The 23,107-nt window shown below is 41.4% G+C and overlaps 1 protein-coding gene across 1 annotated transcript; it reads right to left on the reverse strand.

Annotated features, from left to right (window-relative positions):
- Positions 1-303: 303 nt before the first annotated feature.
- LOC120998783 (cytochrome P450 1B1) lies at positions 304-22,417 on the reverse strand. Its single transcript, XM_040429614.1, has 3 exons — positions 22,285-22,417; positions 20,826-21,910; positions 304-1,541 (listed from the first exon to the last, which is right to left on the reverse strand). Exons 2-3 carry the CDS (start codon positions 21,896-21,898, stop codon positions 959-961), a joined length of 1,656 nt encoding a protein of 551 aa, XP_040285548.1. The 5' UTR covers positions 21,899-21,910; positions 22,285-22,417; the 3' UTR covers positions 304-958.
- Between the last annotated feature and the right edge of the window lie 690 nt (positions 22,418-23,107).

Raw genomic sequence — 23,107 nt, forward strand, 5'->3', positions numbered from 1 at the left:
ATAACTAGGCGGGGCCAGCAATAATATAGTGCAGCACAAAATACTGCCCCAGCAGAACCAAGTGCAGCACTGAGGATGGCAATACAAATGAATGCAGGAGGGCACTTTCTTCTTCCAGCCAGGTGCATAAGTACCAGAGGCTCATAGCATTTATTAATGCTGAGAGCATCAGATCGCTATGTACCGTCGTGAGGAGCCCTTGGGCGGCCCACTGGGAAATTTCCCTGTAGGATCTATGGCTGGTCCACCCCTGCTTGGGTGTATTCTTTATGGCTTGATGAACAAATAACCTAAAAGACCATAGTGAGCATATCATACTGTATTTATGTGTATCAACAGCAATAAAGTTTACATGTTGTGTATAATTGGAGAGTGGATCCTGAGGATCACGTTGTTTGATGGATACTTCAAGCCTACAGGGCTATGATCATACATTTTGAACATCTGTCATAAGAAAAACAGAAATACAGTGTGAGAACCTCCCAGAGGCTGACGTACAGCCTGGGTTTATATATTAGCTGATTGTGTTCATTGTTGAACATTACTTCACTTACCACCAAAGACAACTTTACCATTTTTGATGTTATTATGCTGAATGGTTCTGAAGTCTACAGTTAGCCACAAGTGATTTTACCCCTGACTATAACAATCTTTTGACTTATTACCAGAAAGGTAGAATCTGACTGCTTGTTATGGGCAACTAAGCCAGTTTTCCTTTAAATCAGTTTTGATAAATCTCCCCCTTAGTATTTGCTAAAGGCCAAAGTCTCATTTTTGAGGGCAGACTTTCAGATAACGGAACTCAATATGACATAAAACAGCAGTAACCATCCATGGCATTCTTAACATTTTGGATACATATTATGTATAGTAATATATGTCCACCACTATTGTTTTGGCAATTCATTGCTCAATAGTGTTCCCAGCTATAAAATGTGTAAAAGACATCTGTATCATTTTAATTTTCTGTCTTCATTTTTTGGACTGTATTATTCAGTAGGTCCATATTACCATCCCGAAGGCTCATACTGATGATAAATGGCTTAGGCTTGATGCTCAATCCATAGTCACATTCTATGTTCAGATTTTCTCCAGGGTGGGCAGTAAATGTACACTGATGAGCCAAAATGGATGCAAAGAGAAACAGCTGCATCTTTGATAGCTCTTCCCCTATACATCTTCTCTTACCTACTGAGAATATCATCACATTGCTCACCGTGTCTTTATTGAGAAATCCCTTATCATCCAGGAATCTCGATGGGTCAAATTCTTCTGGATTTGACCATTTTAAGGAATCATGATTGACTGACCACTGATTGACAAATACCACAGTGTTTTGAGGAATATTGTAACCCATGAGATTGGTGTCCTTTGTGGTTGCATGAGGAATGGTGACAGGGACAAAGCTACTAAATCGCATTAATTCATAAAGAAATGCCATGATGTATGGTAAACTGGACTGATCGTCAACACCGGGTAAGCGATCTCTTCCAATGACCTTATCCACTTCATACTGCATCTTCTTCTGAATCTCTGGGTATCTGTATAAGGGAATATAATCAAATATCATTAGTTAGAAGTTGACCACTTCCCTTCTAAAAGGTATAGTTAATTATCCATAATGATAAAATTTGAGTATAATAGAAAATCTCAGTAACTGTCCAACTGGTTTGCCTTATTAAAGTGAAAAAAACACCCTATGTAAAATATTTAATGAATTATTTTATATGGTATCTTAACTTTTTCACAGTAGCATATCTTGTACTGTGTACATCATGCAGTATAGCCCAGTAGCTGGCTTTACACTTGATTCATCTTTTCTCGACATTTGCCATGAGGAGATGATTGGGAGGCCACTATACACATTAGATTTATGATCACGATGAAATTTAGTTTTATCTAATGTGTAAGACCCAGCTATTGTCAATTGTCAACATGAAGTTGTGGTATGTATTCTGGAAAGTACAATCTTTACACTGTACAGAATCTGAAGCAAAAGATACCCTAAAAGGCAGTATCACTATATGAACTCTAAGCTAAGCTTTTAAGAGCCTGTCAACAGGCTGTTGACTGTTTCCCGTAGCAACTGGCGGAAATTCTGAGCGCAAGATAAGTAAATAATTTCTTCATTAAACAAATACAACATTTTATGTTGAGTTCATAGTATCATAAGAATAACACAATAAGGCCTCATGCACACGACCGTTGTTTGTCTCCACGTCCGTTCCGCCGATTTTAGCGTTTCAGATGCGGACCCATTCATTTTTATGGAGCCGTTGAAAATGCGAATAGTGCACTGTTTGCCATCCGCGTCCGTGATCCGTGGTTCCAGTCCGCCCAAAAAATATAACCTGTCCTATTCTTGTCTGCGAAAAACGGTTCGCGGACCCATTCAAGTCAATGGGACCGCTAAAAAACGCAGAGGCACACAAGATTGTCGTCCGCGTCCGTTTTATTCCTTTCATTTGTATGGCAAACCTGTCTTAGACTTTTTTTTGCCTTCCTTTATGTCTGGTGGTCCTCCAAAAATAAAGGAAGACACAAGGAAACAAAAACGGAAACCGATCACGGAACAATGGAACCCCATTTTGCGGAACGGAACACAACAACGGTCATGTGCATGAGGCCTAATTGGCACAAGTCAATATCAAATATGATATTTTTGTATCATTTTTAAAATGTGTCATAGAAGTTGCATAACAAAATTGAAAATGGCATAAGCCCTTCTTAAATATGGTGTGTCACTGTACAATATTTGATGCATTTTCCAGGCACTGGTGGAAATATATGATGGTTTCTATGTCAGTTTCTGGCATAGAACAGTGTAACGCCTGTAGTTAGGGACAGACAAGGACAGTGAGCCCTAACCTAGGACACAGCCCACTTTCCCTACCTACTTACAGTATAAGCCCTACGTGGCAGAACTGCAAATGGGCGACGATCCCTACTCTAAATAAGTGCAGAGATGGACAAACACCAACAGACAACAAACACAAAAGCAGAGTCGTACGGCAATGGGTCCGAACCAGAAGGGCTACATGGTCCTAAACGAGAGACAGAGAATGGTGAGAAGACAAGCTGAGATCAGAGACCAGACAGGCTACACAGTACCAAACATGTGAGATAGAGAGTGGTCAGAAGACAAGCTGGGGTCAAAAGTACAGAGGAATCAGTACACAAATGCAGGAACTGGGAAAAAGGAATCTAGATAGTCAGCCAAATAAGACTATCACTGGCGCTGGTCTATGGCCAGGAATGGATTTAAATCGAGCACCGAGTCGGATCAGAACCTGATAGGTCAATGACTCGGCGCTCTATTAGTCAGAAACACTAGTACACAGTAATAGAGAAGCAATTAGCCCCCTGCTATCTGCCCCAGAACACACCCTCTGCAGGGAGAAACAGAGCATTGCATCCTGTTACTAAGGATGCGGTCGTGTCACCAGGGGGAGTGGTTCAGCAGTGCATCTCTCTTGATGTGACCATGCCAAGGCTGAGGATTGTGCCACATCAAGCACCCCAAAACAGCTGTCTACAGATGGATGCTTGGCTATTTCTCCTTGTTGCTAAAAAGGTCAAATTTTTACTTACAGGGAGCCACTTCCACAAGGTGGAACTAGTGAGATGGTTATCTTTCCTCTTAGCATATTGTGTTTCAATGGAGCACTGTCAATAAGTCTCCCCTTCCAGTAAATCTCCATACAGGACTGGTCTCTTTATGGAGAGCCAGTAGCCTACCTAAGCATCATAGATCTTTAAAAATATGACTTAATGGAAAAAGCTCATCTTCCCCTTTAATTATAATTTATGGCAGTGTTTATGTTCCTCTTGTCTTTTGAACTCATGACATGAAACGCAATCAATTATACACTGTGTTGTATAATGTGCGTTTAGCATGGAAAAAGGGTTCCTTGTAGTTTATCTGTTTCACAAGGTGTGTGGCTGGATTTCTTTGAACAGAGAGAGACTTGCTCAGGCAGACCAGAAGCAATTCAGCCTCTGGCAGTAAAAATGCCACTTCTACTCTAAAGTCAACATAAAGTTGAGTACTACATGTGCTTATGTCAAAGCACGCTTCCTGAGAGGGCGTGAAGTATACATAAGCTGTACAGAAAGTCCACCCATTCTCCTCTACAAGTCATGCAATCTGTGACAGAAAGCAGCTATACACTCAATAAATACACCTCTGAATATGGAGACATATTATGTTATCGCAGCTAAAAATCTTTCAGATTTATAGTTGAACCATTCATATTCTCACATTCCTCTCCTTCTAAATCCTGCAAATTCCTTTCAGGTTCAAATATGACATCTTAAGACTTACAGTACATGTACCAAACTTGTATCCAGCAGTTACCCACATATCATTCGCTCTACACAAAGTTACACTTCTTTACTGTTCTTGTCAATATTGACTTCCAATGAAATGGGCCCTGGCATAGGTTTAAAGGGCAACTGTCATTTTTTTTTATTTGCTAGTTTATTAGAGCTAGGCATGTATACCTGAGTTAGTCTGTCAATGATTGTTAAAAGATCTGTAATTACCTTGTAATAACAGCTTTCATTAATGTCCTCTGTCCCTTTCCACTGCTCCCTTAAAAGACTGTTGCTAGGGCTTGTCTGTCTTCCCTTTTGTGTCCTACATTTGGCTTCAGAGTAAGGAGGGGTGTCTCTCAGTAATCCAATCTAATTGGCTGGCAGGGAGCTGACTACAGCAAGTGTGTATGGGAAGTGAGGGAAAGCAGTTTTGGCCTCAGAGAACTGGCAGAGGAGCCATCTTGAGAAGGTCCTCATATTGTAAATGTTTTAACAGCCATAACTAAGGGGAAAACTCAAGGAAAACGTAAGGATTGCTGTATGCATAATTATGCTAAAATCGATTTTTTGATGAAAACATGACAGTTAACCTTTAAGATAAAGAAAATAGATGAGCCCCATTGGGAAGAGGGACTGCTGTGTGTGATGATAACCTGTATACAGTGCTGTAGTGCAAGGATCAGCAACCTTCGGCACTCCAGCTGCTGTGAACCTACAACTCCTAGCATGCAACATGCTCGGCTGTTCTTCTAACTCCCATAGAAGTGAATGGAAGATTCTTAGACTTGTAGTTTCAGAACAGCTGGAGTGCCAGAGGTTGCTGATCCCTGCTGTAGAGTATGCAGGGCCGGCTCTTTCATAAGGCAGCCCAAGCGGCTGCTTGAGGGCGGCAAACAATTAACTTGCTAACTTACACTTGCCCCGCAGCGGGCCGCCCCCTCCTCAGTAACAGAGCGAACGGCACGCAGCTGTGAGCTACGAGACCCTGGTGTATTTAAATCTCATATAGCATGTCTTTCAGAAAAGTTTCTCCTGGGATTCAAACTCACAACCTTTACACATCAGAGGCAAGGCATTTACCCACACAGCTATGATAGCTGTATAGCCAGTTACTTGAAAAAAAAAAAGACTTCTACTGTAGGTAACTTTGATACTTAGTGTACATCCATACACATGACAGCTGCCCCAACACACCCAGCTCTGCTACATCCACACACAGTGAACTGGGGCAGCTGTCATGTGTATGGTTGTACACTAGGTATCAAAGTTATCTACAGTAGAAGTCTTATATATATTTTTTTTAAGTAACTGGCTAAACAGCTCTTATAGCCGTGTGGGTAAATGCCTTGCCTCTGATGTGAAAGGTTGTGAGTTCGAATCCCAGGAGAAACTTTTCTGAAAGACATGCTAAATGAGATTTAAATACAAATACACCAGGGTCTCGTAGCTCACAGCCTGTCAGCTGCGTGCCGTTGGCTCTGTAAATTTTCTGAAAGACAGGCTAAATAGGAACATGAGCATCAAATCTTCAACACTAGAGGCTGGTTGGAACACAGAAGGAGGAAGAGGCCTGCATCGCATCGCTGACATGGAGGTAAGTATAAAAGTGTTTGTTTTTTTTAAATACCGGACTGTTACTTTACTCCCGGGGGGGGGCTATTGGCGCCATGATACTGGCACATGGAGGGGGGGGAGAGAGAGGCACTTGATACTGGCACATTAGGGGGCAGGAGGAGAGGATGGCACTATGATATTAGCACATGGGGGGGCAAGAAATGGACATGAATCATGAGGGGCAGAAATGTGAATGATGGGGGGAGGCAAGAAATGGACATGAATCATGAGGGGCAGAAATGTGAAATGATGGGGGGGAGGGGGGGCGCCAAAATGTAGATTCGCTTGTGTTGACAAAAATCCTTGCACCGGCCCTGAGAGTATGTTGGAGCTACATCAGAAAACCTTAATCAGAGTTGGTGGAAACGTAGAGAAATGAAAACCTCAAAATGTATTAGGTATACGTTAAAATATAGGGGGAGGGTGTGCGAGCCCTACCTCAATGTAAACAAAGAAACAAAAAATCTGAACTGTACGAACAAGCAAACAAAACCCCCACAGGGTCCCTTGCGTTACAGCAACGCGATTATTGGCTGCCTAGAGGAATATACCCCAGAGTGTGCGCCACTGGTTCACGCACTACACTCAATAATATATAGGAATCGGTAACAACTTAAAGAGGCTGCTGTAGCGCAGTGTATTCACATAATGTTACCAGTCACTATCAGTTCAGACTAACCGAATGCCAGACTGCTATAGACTACAAGGCCAGGATCTGCTGCAGGCGGTTGACCAGATATTAGCCTCCCCACTAATGCTATACAGTCCCCTCAGTGCCTCTGACGTTGAACAGTATAATTGTCTGGCATAATTAGCATGGCGGCTAAACTACCCTATGTCCCCATAAAGGGGTAGCGCTGAACCTATACCCTCTATCCTGCTCTAAGTTTCGCCCTGTAGGCTCATCAGGAGCTTGGTAGTTAGGGTTAAGGACAGACAAACACATAGAACGCCGTATGCCTTGTGTGGTGAGGCTACGGCATCGGTGCTAGGGTGGCCGTAATTACGGACGCCGTTTGCCGCTTGTCAAATAGGGGGAGCCCCTTCCCCTAAGGGGCAGATACAGCACTCGCCGGCGAATCAAGAGAGCGGTGGACATGTCAGAGACACTGACCCCCTCCGCTCTCCTCCCCGCCCTACAAAGCGACGCGATCCTCATTAGAGTGTGAAAACACTCCCATTTATTTACAGGGACCAATCGGCGGTTAGAATCAGTCACACCAGGCAACAGCAGCGTCAGTACTGAGGAGCCGCTAATAGATAACTCTGAGGTATATCACACGACTATTAATACTAATCACAGGAGTGCACTACGGTCTCAGGAGTGCACAGGAACGCCCCCTGCATGTAGAAGTGCCGTAGTGAATAACAGTGCACATCCTAGGTGATGTACCATACATTGTAACGCCACTTGCAATATGATGTAAAAAGGTATCCTTACCAAATCACTAGATGACAGGCTTATCACTAAGACCGAATTTTCCTTTCTGCTCCCGAAACATCCAGTGGTCCCCTGTTTTTACAGTTTACCGAAGGTCCACAAGGGGCGGACCCCACTGAAGGCTAGACCCATTGTCTCTGGGGTAGGGAGCCTAACACAGGGTATCAGTATATACGTAGATAAGATCTTACGTCCCTTTGTGTTGGCTCTCCCGTCCTACGTGTGAGACACCACAGATGTGATAAAAAAACTGGAGGGTATTCACATTGATGAAAAGACCTTTCTGGCTAGCCTGGATGTTGAGGCGCTCTACAGCTCCATACCCCAACATAATGGGTGTGGAGCTGTAGGGGCTTTTTTACAAGAAAGGGGTTTGCATATGTGGCAGCACAAGTTTATATTGGAGTTACTGCAGTTCATTCTGGAACATAATGTGTTTCTGTTTGATGGCCGCCTGTTCCACCAGCTCAGGGGAGTGGCCACGGGGAGCCCAGTAGTGATGAGCGGCAGGTGCCATATTCGATTTCGATGAAATTCGCGAATATTCGATAGAATATTCGTTTCATATTCGTCGAAATCGAATATTCGTTATTATTCTAGTTATTGCGATTAATATGCGATTTAAATAATCGCGTATTGCGATTGTAACTTAAGGCTACTTTTCTATTGGTTTGATATCTAGAATTAGCGAAGATGACGAATGTATTTATCATATTCCTCAAAACGAAGATAACGAAGTATTCTCCATCTTCGTTTTAGCTACCTATTCGTCAACATCGCTAATTCTAGCAATCAAATAGGAAAGTTGACTATAGAGACAGCTGTGTTTAATTCGCTATGCAATTATATATATTATTATTTTATTTTTTTTATAAATAGAATAATTATAATAATTATCAAGTATTATAATTATTCCATTTATAAAAAAAAGCAAAGTAATATAATCGCATAGCGAATTAAACACAGCTGTCCCTAGAGTCAACTTTCCTATTTGATTGCTAGAATTAACGAAGTTGACGAATATGGAGCTAAAACGAAAATGGAGAATACTTCGTTATCTTTGTTTTGAAGAATATGACGAATACATTCGTCATATTCGCTAATTCTACCAAGCCAACCATAGTAAACCAGGTCCAAGCTGAAATCGCAATTCGATTATTATAACTTGAATTAATCGAATTGCGATTTCAACGTAATTCTCAAATCCGACAGTACATTCTAGTATGGAAACGTTCCCATGGTGATAGGGACGCTCCATGAGCACGGAAGTCGGCAGAAGCGGCAACGGGCACTGACTGGAGCAGCCAGGAAGCCAGGAATCCTAAGGACAGGTAAGAACTACTTTTGGGAAGTGGGAAAGAAAAAAATATAACAATAAAAAAAAAAAAAAGAATATTCGAAATATCGAATTTATAGCACTATATTCGAAATATTCGCGAATTAGTGAAGTGCCGATATTCGCTAAAGAAATTCGATTATTCGTGCTCAACACTAGAGCCCAGGCGCACCGACCTTTTCCATCCTACCTGGGCTGGTGGGAACGGAAAGTGGTGTTTACTGAAGAGGAAAATAGAAGGATCAAACATATAGGCCTTTGGTTACGCTATATCGACGACGTGTTGATTTTATGGTTTGGGAGTGTGAGTGACTTTAAACTCTTTGTCACCGACCTCAATAAGAATGACTTGGGACTATATTTCACGTCGGAAATCCATCAAAACCACATTACCTTCTTGGATTTTAACATCTTCAGGGACCCTAAAGGTAATATAGGCACCTGCCTCTTCAGGAAGGATACAGCCACTAACAGCCTCCTACGGTGGGACAGTTGCCATCTGGTAGCTCTTAAGAAAGGTATCCCCAAAGGGCAGTACCTAAGATTACCTAGGATGGTGGACTACCAGGTAGCGGCTAGGGACCATCAAAATAGGTTTACTGACAGGGGGTACCCACGACAGGTCCTGACGAAGGCATACCAGCATTCGCTTACAGTAAATCGCGATACATTGCTGATACCACGTACCAGAGATAGCGATGGAAACCCAGTTCGGATTATTGCCACATTTGATGAAGCCCAGAGAGAAGTACGGGAGGTTCTCACTCATTTCTAGGGTATCCTTAAATCGGACCCAGATGTGGGACACCTCGTAGGTGAAACCCCAAGCATCACCTTACGCCGTGGCCGCAGTCTGAGAGACCGTTTGGTACACAGCCTTTTACAACCACCGCAACCAGGGACGTGCCTCGATCGTCAACCAAAGGGCACGTTCCCTTGTAGTGGTTGTGTGGCATGCGGTGTGATAAAAAGGGGGAATAGCTTCATCAGTACTGTGACACAACAAAGATTCGAAATCCGGTCATTTATCAATTGCAGGACCAGAAGGGGTCATCTACCTCGCAACTTATATGTGTGGCCTCCAGTACGTAGGCAAAACTATACGGGAGTTTAGACGGAGGATAGGGGAACACCTCAACAATATCCGTAAGGAGGCAGATACCCCTATGGCGCATCATATCTCCATTTGCCACTCTGGAAACATTGAGGCGATCAGATTTCAAGGGATTGAAGTCATTAGAAGCACGCCCAGTTGTGATTTTGATACGAAACTACTACAGAAGGAGGCAGAATGGATGTTTTGTTTAGGTTACGAACTGTACGTCCAGGAGGTCTGAATGAACACATTTCGTACATGCTTCTTATGAAGGTTATGTCCTGGCCTACTGGACCACTCTGGGTATCCCATTACCAGTTACCTTTTTACATCATATTGCGAGTGGTGTTTCCATGTATGGTACATCACCTAGGATGTGCACTGTTATTCACACACGGCGCTTCTACATGCAGGGGGCGTTCCTGTGCACTCCTGAGACCGTAGTGCACTCCTGTGATTAGTATTAATAGTCGTGTGATATACCTTGGGGTTATCTATCAGCGGCTCCTCAGTACTTCTGATGCTGCTGTTGCCTAGTGTGACTGATTCTAACCGCCGATTGGTCCCTGTAAATAAATAGGAGTGTTTTCACACTCAAATGAGGATCGCGTCGCTTTGGAGGGCGGGGAGGAGAGCGGAGGCGGTTAGTGTTTCTGACACGTCCACCGCTCTCCTGATTCGCCGGCGAGTGCTGTATCCACCCCTTTGGGGGAGAGGCTCTCCCTATTTGACAAGGAGCAAGCGGCGTCCGTAATTACGGCCACCCTAGCGCCGATCCCGTAGCCTCACCACACGAGGCATATGGCGTTCTATCTGTCCTGAATATGACATGACCTAACCCCTCAGATGAACACCGTAAAAAATAAAAAATAAAAACTGTGCTAAATAAAATAAAAAATTGTCACCTTACATCACAAAAAGTGTAATAGCAAGCGATCAAAAATCATATGCACCCCAAAATAGCGCCAATCAAACCGTCATCTCATCCCGAAAACATCATACCCTACCCAAGATAATCGCCCAAAAACTGAAAAAACTATGGCTCTTAGACTATGGAAACACTAAAACATGATTTTTTTTGTTTCCAAAAAGAAATCATTGTGTAAAACTTACATAAATAAAAAAAGGATACATATTAGGTATCACCACGTCCGTATCAACTGGCTCTATAAAAATATCACATGACCTAACCCCTCAGGTGAACACCGTAAAAAATAAAAAATAAAAACTGTGCTAAATTTTTTAAAGAATTGTCACCTTACATCACAAAAAGTGTAATAGCAAGCGATCAAAAAGTCATATGCACCCCAGAATAGTGCCAATCAAACTGTCATCTCATCCCACAAAAAATGAGACCCTACCTAAGATAATCGCCCAAAAACTGAAAAAACTATGGCCCTCAGACTATGGAGACACTAAAACATGATTTTTTTTGTTTCAAAAATGAAATCATTGTGTAAAACTTACAGAAATAAAAAAATGTATACATATTAGGTATCGCCGTGTCCGTGACAACCTGCTCTATAAAAATACCACATGATCTAACCTGTCAGATGAATGTTGTAAATAACAAAAAAAAAACGGTGTTAAAAAAAGCTATTTCTTATTACCTTGCCTCACAAAAAGTGTAATATAGAGCAACCAAAAATCATATGTACCCTAAACTAGTACCAACAAAACTTCCACCCTATCCCGTAGTTTCTAAAATGGGGTCACTTTTTTGGAGTTTCTACTCTAGGGGTGCATCAGGGGGGCTTCAAATGGGACATGGTGTCCAAAAAAACCAGTCCAGCAAAATCTGCCTTCCAAAAACCGTAAGGCATTCTTTTCCTTCTGCGCCCTGCCGTGTGCCCGTACAGCAGTTTACGACCACATATGGGGTGTTTCTGTAAACTACAGAATCAGGGCCATAAATATTGAGTTTTGTTTGGCTGTTAACCCTTGCTTTATAACTGGAAAAAAATATTAAAATGAAAAATCTGCCAAAAAGTGAAATTTTTAAATTGTATCTTTATTTTCCATTAATCCTTGTGGAACACCTAAAGGGTTAACAACGTCTGTAAAAATCAGTTTTAAATACCTCGAGGGGTGTAGTTTCTAGAATGGGGTCATTTTTGGGTGGATTCTATCATGTAAGCTTCACAAAGTGACTTCAGACCTGAACTGGTCCTTAAAAAGTTGGTTTTTGAAAATATCTGAGAAATTTCAAGATTTACTTTTAAACTTCTAAGCCTTGTAACGTCCCCCAAAAATAAAATGTCATTCCCAAAATGATCCTAACATGAAGAAGACATATGGGAAATGTAAAGTAATAACTATTTTTGAAGGTATTAATATGTATTATAGAAGTAGAGAAATTGAAACTTGGAAATTTGCTCATTTTTCCAAATTTTTGGCAAATTTAGTATTTTTTTATAAATAAAAATGAATTTTTTTGACTCCATTTTACAAGTGTCATGAAGTACAATATGTGACGAAAAAACAATCTCAGAATGGCCTGGATAAGTCAAAGTGTTTTCAAGTTATCACCACATAAAATGACACTGGTCCGATTTGCAAGAAATGGCCTGGTCCTTAAGGTGAAAAATGGCAGGGTCCCTAAGGGGTTAAGCCTCTGGTGAGACTGTTGTAATGGCCATGCTTGTTGCCCCATGTGAGCCCAGTAAAACTGCTGTTCTAAGTCATCCCTGTGTCTGCCTGTTTATTTCCACCATGCTAGAGTGGGACGCCCATGTACACCACTCTATGTACACCACTCTCTGGCTAAAAAGTTCTGAACCTCTTACATACATATTCATTTTTATCTGGCTTTGTAATAATGACTATTGTCTCTGAGGATGACTGCATGAACTTAAAAGTTGACAACAAGCATTGATATATGGAAAATTGTTACCTTGGGGTGAGTGAGGAGGAAAACACTTCCTTTACTAGAATGCTTCTCAAATTACCCTCCTTCCCCTAATCTGCAGGATTGTTTGAAGAGCGCTGAGACAGACTCCTGAACTGAAAAGGAGCTGACAACAGCTCCTGTTCTAACACATATGTCTCAAGAAATGCAACATACTGTCAGTCATCATGGAGTCTCATCTCTTGTGTGTTCCCTGCTGTCAACCTGTCATGTGAATCGCGTGTGGGAGCCCTAGAAAACTATAGGCAGAGCGGAAATCAGGTACTAAAAAGCTCAAACAGGACTAACAAAACCTCCAGTACTATCATGAGGCTTCTACATTCTCCGAAAAACGCCAGCTCTAGCCAGTGGTTCACATTCATGGATGACTCTCTCCACCAGCAACAAGCTCCTCATCTTTTTCAATATACATCAGCTATGGAGTGTGGAATGAGATAGAGTGGAAATAAATATGCATAAATAAATATTCTGTATGAACCTATACCACATAGATACAAGAAGACATACTAAACTCAGATATCTATTGTCTTCAGCTTTGGAACTGCCAATGTTCATGTAGGTCAACAAATGAGAAAAATTGCACTTAGAATCTGCAGTAGGCCCATAGAAGATGGTTTATAGTTTGGAATTTTATTTGACGTAGACAGTGGGGTCAATATCAGATTCTAAATTATTATGCATTACAAATGTTTGCATTAAAGATGGGGACCAGGACCATACACAGTCACATCCTGGGGAACCGCCAGGGAATGATGTCCAATAACAATAGTAGGAGGTAACATGAGGACTATAGTGATTCAGCAGATGAGTAGATAGGTCAGGACTTAGGGGGAGATTTATCAAAACTGGAGTAAAGTAGAACTGGCTTAGTTGCTCTTAGCAACCAGTCAGATTCTACCGTTCATTTTTCAGAGCTCCTTTGAAAAATGATAGATGGAATCTGATTGGTTGCTATGGGCAACTAAGGCTACTTTCACACTCGCGTTTTGTGCGGATCCATCATGGACAGATCCGTTCAGATAATACAACCGTCTGCATCCAGTCAGAACGGATCCGTTTGTATTTTCTTTAACATGGCCAAGACGGATCCGTCTTGAACACCATTGAAAGTCAATGGAGGACGGATCCGTTTTCTATTGTGCCAGATTGTGTCGGTGAAAACGGATCGTTTGGCTCAGTTTCATCAGACAGACACCAAAACGCTGCATCCGTCTCCAAAGCGGAATGTACAGTAGACTGAACTGATGCATTCTGAGCGGACCCTTTTCTATTCAGAATGCATTAGAATGCAAACTCTGAAAAATCATGAAATCTACCCCCCACCCCTTAACTCTGACATTAAAATAGAGCATGGCAAATTTACCAAAAATACTGCCTCAAAGGTTTGGAGCAATATGCTTTAAAAAAAAAGGCACAAGTAACATGTGAAGTCAATGCCCGTAAGAATTGCTTCACTAGAGGGAATGTCCACATTGGACAATTCCTTTTTGTTGGAGGGGTCCTCTGATAATACGCTGATCACGGTGTGTTTAGTTGTTGTGACCCCTAATGATCAGCTGTAACTTGACAGCGCCACCACAGGGTCAATTAAGCATTACATGCTGCTTATGGACATTAATGAGCCAGTTCCACCCTCTTTTGGCCACTCCTTAATCTGGCTACTATACAAAAATCATGAAATCTACCCCCCACCCCTTAACTCAAAATTCTGCAATAGGGTATTTAGAAATTAGTTTAATAATTCAGAAAACTCTTTGTTTGCTCTTGTTTTCATGCATTTTCAGTCCACTGCATCTTCATTTATACCCAAATAAATTCCAAATATCCCGTTATTACATTTACAGTATATTGTAAAATTCCTTTAATCTGACATTATCCTGACCTGGCAGGATCTGGATTACCAAATAATCAGAATTATCAGTCATAGGAAGGCACATAAAAAGTGCCTGTAACAATAGATAACCTTCAGGAAGACAGTCCAAAATGAAATATTAGCATAAATATGCAGTGAAATAGGTGATAAACTTTCTGTAATATTGGATTCCAGATTATGGGTATTTTCCTGTAGTGCCACATTTACATGATGAACAGATACAACAGTGGAACGGATGACTAGATAATTGGACAACACATCCAACATCTACAGCCTGGATTATGTGCTCAGGCTCTTTAGTACACTATGTACTGTAAAATGTCCTCAGTGCATAGCTGAAAAGATGGTTTAGCAGAACATTCTACCCTCCTCAATACCACATGATTTATGTTACATCCGTGACCTTTACGTGGTGACACTCAAAGCCTGAAGAGTGCAGATTGCTTTTTAGACATCACGACCTGCTGACCAGAAATGAAGATTGAGTTAACCACTGCAAAGATCATTCTACCTGGTGAACAAGTGTTTTGCTTGGTTATCGGGTGATCTGCAGTACCTTTACAACAGCAGATTATCGGGAAAGAGCATTTATAAGAATGGTTATTACCATTAATCTGCCCAACAATTGAGCAGTCTAAATGCGCCTTTGTTGGGATTCCATAAATAGTGTGCTAAAATATGAAAAGATACTTACCCCTTTTCTCCCCTGCCGCTTCCAGCTTCAATTGATTAGGTTCAAGGTGTTAAAGCTCCAATTTTTTATACTGTAATCAATTTCAACTTGTTTTTATAAAAAATAGGATAAACAAGGAATTGTTATACCGTATTTTTCACCCTATAAGACGCACCGGCCCATAAGACACACCTAGGTTTTTGAGGAGAAAAATAAGAGAATTTTTTTTTTTAACCAAAAGGTGTGCTTTTGGTGGCTTTTGAACTAATGGTGGTCTGTGGATGACACTATTATGGCAGATCTGTGGATGATGCACTGTTATGGGGGTCTGTGTATGGCACTGTTATGGGGGCATCTGGGGATGGCACTGTTATAGGGGCATCTGGCGATGGCACTATTATGGGGGCATCTAGGAATGGGACCATTATGGGGGCATCTGGGGATGGCATGACACTGCTATGGGGGGGGGGGGATCTGTGGATGACACATAGCATTTTATGCTATGTGTCATCCACAGATCCCCCCCATAACAGTGTCCTTGTGGGTCAGCATCTTGTTTTGTAATGGCAGCGGGGCCTGGTGCAGTCACTGTATTCTACTACACAGGGCCCCGCTTACTGTAGTAATTATATAGGCAATGTTAATTCAACTCCCATCCAGGCTGTAGTATGGTACTTACTACTAACTTCCATAGCAGGCAGGAGACCGGGCAAGTGGGCGGGAGTCGGCAGCGTAACACTACAGCCTGGATAGGAGTTGAATTAACATTGCCTATATGATTACTACAGTGAGCGGGGCCCGGTGTAGTAGAATACAGTTACTGCACCAGGCCCCACTGCCATTACAAAACAAGATGCCGGCCCCCAGTCCCTCCTCCGTCCCGCTGATACACATGCAACCCTGCTGTTAATTAGATCTAAGCATAGCATTGTGGATGTGCGATCCAGTTCTGTTTTTCTCCCCTTGATATTTGTGTGTTCTCCATGTTTGCATGGGTTTCCATCGGGTACTCTGGTCTTCATTTTTTGGAAATATTTCATATACAGTTGCAAGAAAAAGTATGTGAACCCTTTGGAATGATATGGATTTCTGCACAAATTGGTCATAAAATGTGATCTGATCTTCATCTATATAACAACAATAGACAATCACAGTCTGCTTAAACTAATAACACACAAAGAATTAAATGTTGCCATGTTTTATTGAACACACCATGTAAACATTTACAGTGCAGGTGGAAAAAGTATGTGAACCCCGAGACTAATGACATCTCCAAGAGCTAATTGCAGTGAGGTGTCAGCCAACTGGAGTCCAATCAATGAGATGAGATTGGAGGTGTTGGTTACAGCTGCCCTGCCCTATAAAAAACACACACCAGTTCTGGGTTTGCTTTTCACAAGAAGCATTGCCTGATGTGAATGATGCCTCGCACAAAAGAGCTCTCAGAAGACCTACGATTAAGAATTGTTGACTTGCATAAAGCTGGAAAAGGTTATAAAAGTATCTCCAAAAGCCTTTCTGTTCATCAGTCCACGGTAAGACAAATTTTCTATAAATGGAGAAAGTTCAGCACTGCTGCTACTCTCCCTAGGAGTGGCCGTCCTGTAAAAATAACTGCAAGAGCACAGCGCAAACTGCTCAATGAGGTGAAGAAGAATCCTAGAGTGTCAGCTAAAGACTTACAAAAGTCTCTGGCATATGCTAACATCCCTGTTAGCGAATCTACCATACTTAAAACACTAAACAAGAATGGATTTCATGGGAGGATACCACAGAGGAAGCCACTGCTGTCGAAAAAAAACATTGCTGCACATTTACAGTTTGCACAAGAGCACCTGGATGTTCCACAGCAGTACTGGCAAAATATTCTGTGGACAGATGAAACCAAAGTTGAGTTGTTTGGAAGAAACAGACAACACTATGTGTGGAGAAAAAGAGGCACAGCACACCAACATCAAAACCTCATCCCAACTGTGAAGTATGGTGGTGGGGGCATCATGGTTTGGGGCTGCTTTGCTGCGTCAGGGCCTGGACGGATTGCTATCATCGAAGGAAAAATGATTTCCCAAGTTTATCAAGACATTTTGCAGGAGAACTTAAGGCCATCTGTCCACCAGCTGAAGCACAACAGAAGATGGGTGTTGCAACAGGACAACGACCCAAAGCATAGAAGTAAATCAACAACAAAATGGCTTAAACAGAAGAAAATACCCCTTCTGGAGTGGCCCAGTCAGAGTCCTGACCTCAACCCGATTGAGATTCGGTGGCATGACCTCAAGAAAGCGATTCACACCAGACATCCCAAGAATATTGCTGAACTGAAACAGTTCTGTAAAGAGGAATGGTCAAGAATTACTCCTGACCGTTGTGCACGTCTGTTCTGCAACTACAGGAAATGTTTGGTTGAAGTTATTGCTGCCAAAGGAGGTTCAACCAGTTATTAAATCCAAGGGTTCACATACTTTTTCCACCTGCACTGTGAATGTTTACATGGTGTGTTCAATAAAAACATGGTAACATTTAATTCTTTGTGTGTTATTAGTTTAAGCAGACTGTGATTGTCTATTGTTGTGACTTAGATGAAGATCAGATCACATTTTATGACCAATTTGTGCAGAAATCCATATCATTCCAAAGGGTTCACATACTTTTTCTTGCAACTGTATAATGACCACAGTTTATTTTAAAGAATCACTGAGATTTCATAAAACTTTTGATATGTCATAGAGATATATCAAAGTTTTTGTTCAGTGGGGGTCTGAGACCCCCACTGATCACTACAACGAGGAAAGAGAAGCATTCGCATATTATTCTCTCTCTCTCGTCGCTGCAGGAGAAAGAGCAACACCGACCCAGTAAGAGGTCTATGGACCCGTCTCAATTCCATCCTCTGCAGTGAGGAGTGAAAGCGCGATATGCAAACACTTCTCTCTCCTCGTTCTAGCGATCGATGGGGGTATTAGCACTCATACCCTTTAATCTTTTGATATGACTTTATGACATATCAAGTCTTACCAAAATTTAGTGATCCTTAAGTATGTTAAATTTTAAACTTAAAATAATTTTTTGCTGGGTTTCATTAAATAGAGGGCATTGTCTGAGTTCAGAACCTCCCATATACCTCCTGTAATTATGCTCAACTTATTCCCACACATACATTCCATATAGGGCTCTGTCTGCTGTCAGGAACTAGACGCTTAGTTAATATTTTACTCTGATGTAAAATCAATGGAGTGTGTTTCATTAATGAAGGAATTTTGATGAAGCTTGGAATGGACTGACTGACAATAAACTGAACAGGTTGTGAAAGCACAGTAAGTGGATCTAATAAAAATGATTTATTGATAAGATTGTGGAGCATGCTATATATACACACACCATTCCAGATGGGCCATAAGCAGAGCTTTTTTACATTCATTTTCAACATAGCAGATTCATTAGACCCACAAAGGTTATATACGCCAACCGTCTGCAAGTCTATACCCTACGTGCTTCATAGTAGCTCAAAATGGACCTTAACTTTGAAGCACTATGGACATCTCAATAAATCATGATTTTTGACATTCTTTATTAGAGACCATATCCACTGTTTATATGGACAGCCATTATGTACAGAGACTACACAAAAATAAATCAAATATAAGAATGCTTAATCATTTTATAAATGACAAGCTCTAGTTCTTTTGGATATACTATTATATTTCAATTTCTTATAGTTTTTATGATATATGTTTACTGTCAGTACATAGGAATGTTCTTGAATAAATTTAGTGGCTGCAAACCTGGACCTACCATTACCCATCCTGCTCTCAGATTAGACACAGACACAAATTGTATCTAGTCCAGGCAATGCTCTGTGAGCATGTCAATTATGTTTGCGGTTTAAGCCGCGGATTTCACCCTTTTCAATGGAAGGGTGAGATCTGCAGCAAAACAGCAAAATTTTGCTGCAGATCTGCTGCAGAAATGCATATAAATCCACACTGAAAAATGTGTGCGCATCTTATGTGCGTTCACCCACACTTATGGCCTAAGGCTACCTGTGCACATTGCGAATTACGTGCCTTTTTTCAGCGCGGATTTTCGTTCGGAAAAAACGTTGTATAATACAGTACCAGCTAAGTGAATGAGATTAGACATATCTCATGTACACTTTGCTTTTTCTTTCTGTGCAGAATTTGACCTGCCGTGCGGATTTAGAAATCTGCAGCAGCATGAAAATTCTTTATGCGATTCTATTGTGCAGATTTCACCCTTTGCAATAAAAAATTGGAGATCCACCGCAAAACCGCAACACAAGTGACACGTGAAAATTTGGTGCAGAATTTCTATTTGTAAGGCTACATGCACACAAACGTATTTTGTTTCCGTGTCCGTTCCGTGTTTTTTGGCGGATCCGCAAATTGTGAACCACAAAATGCATACGGTCGTGTGCATGTAGCCTAAACCTGCACCAATGTGATTGCGCACAATGCAGATTTGTATGCAAAAAATCCACGTGAAATCCACACCAAAACTGCATTTAAAAAAACACATGTAAATCTGTTCTATTTATCAAGGTTTTTGTGTGTGTTTTTGTGCATTTTTATGTGTTTTTTGTTGCAGATTTTCTATTTTAGCTAACAACCCCATTGAAGTCTGTGGGGAAAACCACTCTTTGTAAGGTGCAGATTCGCACAAACAATTGATCATGGCAGGTCAATTTCCGCATGTAAAAGACGTAAGGTGTACATGAGATGTGGCATATCTCATTCACTTTGCTGACACTGTATTACACTGCGCTTTTTCTGTATAAAAATCATGTGGAAAAACTGCAGGTAATATGCAAGGTGTGCAGGTACCCTAATAGTTTGCTACAAAGTATCACACAAAGTATCAATCCAGACTGTTTAACTCTCAGAGCCTTGCCTGGACTGGATACAATTGTATCTACTTCTCAGCTCAGAGCAGATCTTGTATGTACAAGTTTGCAGGGGCTGAATTTAAACAGGAATGTTCCTATTCCTTTAAAGCAAACAAATATTTTGACAATGATAATAAATGAAAATATAGAAGCATATCAGGAACTTGTCATTTACAGGGTAATTAAGCATTATTTACATAAACCTGGAACATATACCTACCAAAAACTACTTATCATGAAGAAACATCACCACCAAATATCACTGGTAAAGATGATCCATTAACACTTACCAGGTAATAAACAAGATCCTTATACTACAGCAGTAACATCAACTACATTTCAAGTTCACATTCTCAAATTTTCCCCAACAGTAACTCAGATTTGGAGAAAATGATGGAATCATCCTCTCCAAATGAAACATTAATATAAAAAGTCTTCTCATTTTTTCCAAGCAAGTGTAAACTTTAAAGTCCCATAACCTAGCATCCAACTATTACTCCTAGTTATTAACTTATAAACATGGAAACCCCATAACCTTATTATATCTGCAGGAAAGAACTTAATACAGCTTAATATATACAACCTAATATATAAGTGCATAAATTAAATTTAAAAAAATATTAAAAATACAGCTGTATGAAAGTTAAGGGATAGGATCTCTTACCTGATTAGGAAGAAAATCAGCCACTGCATAGCTGTGGACAGGGTGTCTTGGCTGGCCCCAAATATATCACAGACTGTGGCCGGAATATGATCCGTTTCTAGCAGGTGAAACCCTGGGCTACCATTCTTCTCCTGGTTCTTTACTGTTCTATTTTGGCTAAAGATGAAACTTTTCCCATCCACTTCTGCTAAGATGTGGATAAAAGCGTCCATCATATCTCTAGTCACTCCCCACACTGCTGACTTGAGGTGCTGCATGAACTTGCCATGCACAAAGTTGTAGAATTCCTTATTGACTTGTTGGAAATCATTAAATATTGTTCTGACAGGGTTTGGGAACCTCTGGAGCCAGGGCATGACATCTACCAGGCTTCCTGCACCTACTGTCTTACTGAATTTATCATTGTTGCTGAGGAGAGCCTGGAACTCCAAGTCCATGTGGCTATAGCGCCGGCCAAAGCATACTGCACACATCACATTAGCCACGGCCACCACGAGATGTCCTCCAGGGGTAAAGTATTTACCTCCTTCTCCAAGAGCAGAGAAGACCTTAATCAGATCATGGGTCTCACTCAAGACATGTTGCCCCAGTCTCCGCTTAGTGTCCGGATTACTAGTGGAGAAGGCTCTTACTGTGGACTGGGCAATTTTGCGATGAGCCTTCCATCTGTCATTGTAGAGCCCAAAAGCCAGGCTTCTGCCCCCTGACACGTACTTGAAGGAGGCAAATCCAGGACGACCTGCAAAGTCTGCTCCTTTCTGCAGCAGAGCCTGTCTGATGACCTTGTCTCCATTTAGCACCACCACTTTCTGGCTCCCCAACTTAATCTGGAAGATCTCCCCATACTTTTTAGCTAGTTCTATAAAAGCCAAGTGAGGAGATCTACCAAGTTGCATAGCATTACCTATGATGGGCCATGGGAAAGGGCCAGGTGGATGATTTGCTTCTAACCATCTGGGCAAGATCCAGAATTGGAGCCACTTAAATAGGCAAATGGCCAAAAGTGCGCACAGAACAGAAAGCAGAAGACTGTACACAGAGGAAGGAGAAAACTCTTCATGCATCTTCAACATTGCAATTTAGACCTAAACAAGAAGATAGAAGTATGAATAATATAAAAAAAGACTCATCAAAAAGTCTATAAGCTGCCCTCACTGCTATAACTCCACGCGCGAATTGTTCTCCACAGAACAAACCTCAACTTATGCATTCAGGGTATTTCCTATTATGATGATAACGGTTTATGCGACAACTTTAGCCCTAGAAATCTCCTGCTAGACTCACTTCCTCCACCTACAGATGCATTCCCAAAATGCAGGCACACCTGTAGAGCTGAGGAGTTCAGGAACTCCTAAATACCTCCTGTAATTATGCTCCTCTTATTCCCACACATGCATTCCTCTCTGATCCAGAACATCACTGGTTGTTACACCTGAACCTTCATCCACCATAAATTTACCTGGGCTGGAGAGGATGTATCCACCACTTTAATCACTAATTTAAATGATTTAATCGTTTTACACCCTTCTCGGTGGAGAACAATTAAGCAGCTTCAGAAGATGTGACTTCAAATGACTCCATTGTCTTCTCGTGCATTATAGTTCTTCTTGAGGCATTGGGTGTATAATTAGGAGGATCCTGTTGGAGTTCTTTAGAAGACTGATGCAGGTTCCACATTGGAACGTAGGTGAGACTTGCTGTCCAGTTCCTCAGCATGATCTTTTATAGGAAGCCCCTTTCTTGTCCTACTGTGGGACTAGTTTCCTCCCCGGGAGGCACCCCTTGGTCACCGCCCAGCTCCTCACCATTGGACCCTTAGCAATCCCACCATTTATTGGAAAGCTGAACAGCTCCTGGATCACACTTGTTTTCCCTTCTCACTGTGAAGTTAGTAGGTGACTTCATCCGGAAATCTGCCTTACTTGTAACTGGCTGAATGATCTTCTCATTAAAAGGCACTGTCACCCATTAACCCTTGCAGGGCTATGGTAAGGTGAGTCATCTAACAAGTAAACCTCGGCATGTCTGAATGGAGTTAAATGTCTGTGCACAGAGTGGTTTTGCTGCATCAAGTTCTCTTTTCTCAGTGTGCAGGACTTCAGCTTGTAAAGAGGAGAAAGATGTAGATCTGTTTTGTGGTTGAACTTCATTGATTAGGTAATACTTGTATGACTGTACACTAATGCTGGATAATCACATCATTTTGTAATGGAGCTACAAATACCAGCATGTATTGTGTCATCTACAGACTGCTAGGAAGTTCTGTCAATCCTAGGATGGTG

Source organism: Bufo bufo, chromosome 4 (assembly GCF_905171765.1).
Source record: "Bufo bufo chromosome 4, aBufBuf1.1, whole genome shotgun sequence".
Lineage (NCBI taxonomy): Eukaryota > Metazoa > Chordata > Amphibia > Anura > Bufonidae > Bufo > Bufo bufo.

Coding starts and splice junctions, on each gene's coding strand:
- LOC120998783 (XM_040429614.1), bottom strand. CDS start 21,898: ATGTTGAAGATGCATGAAGAGTTTTCTCCTTCCTCTGTGTACAGTCTT. Junction 1,542..20,825: donor CTGATTTTCTTCCTAATCAG/GTAAGAGATCCT, acceptor TCCCTTATACAG/ATACCCAGAGATTCAGAAGA.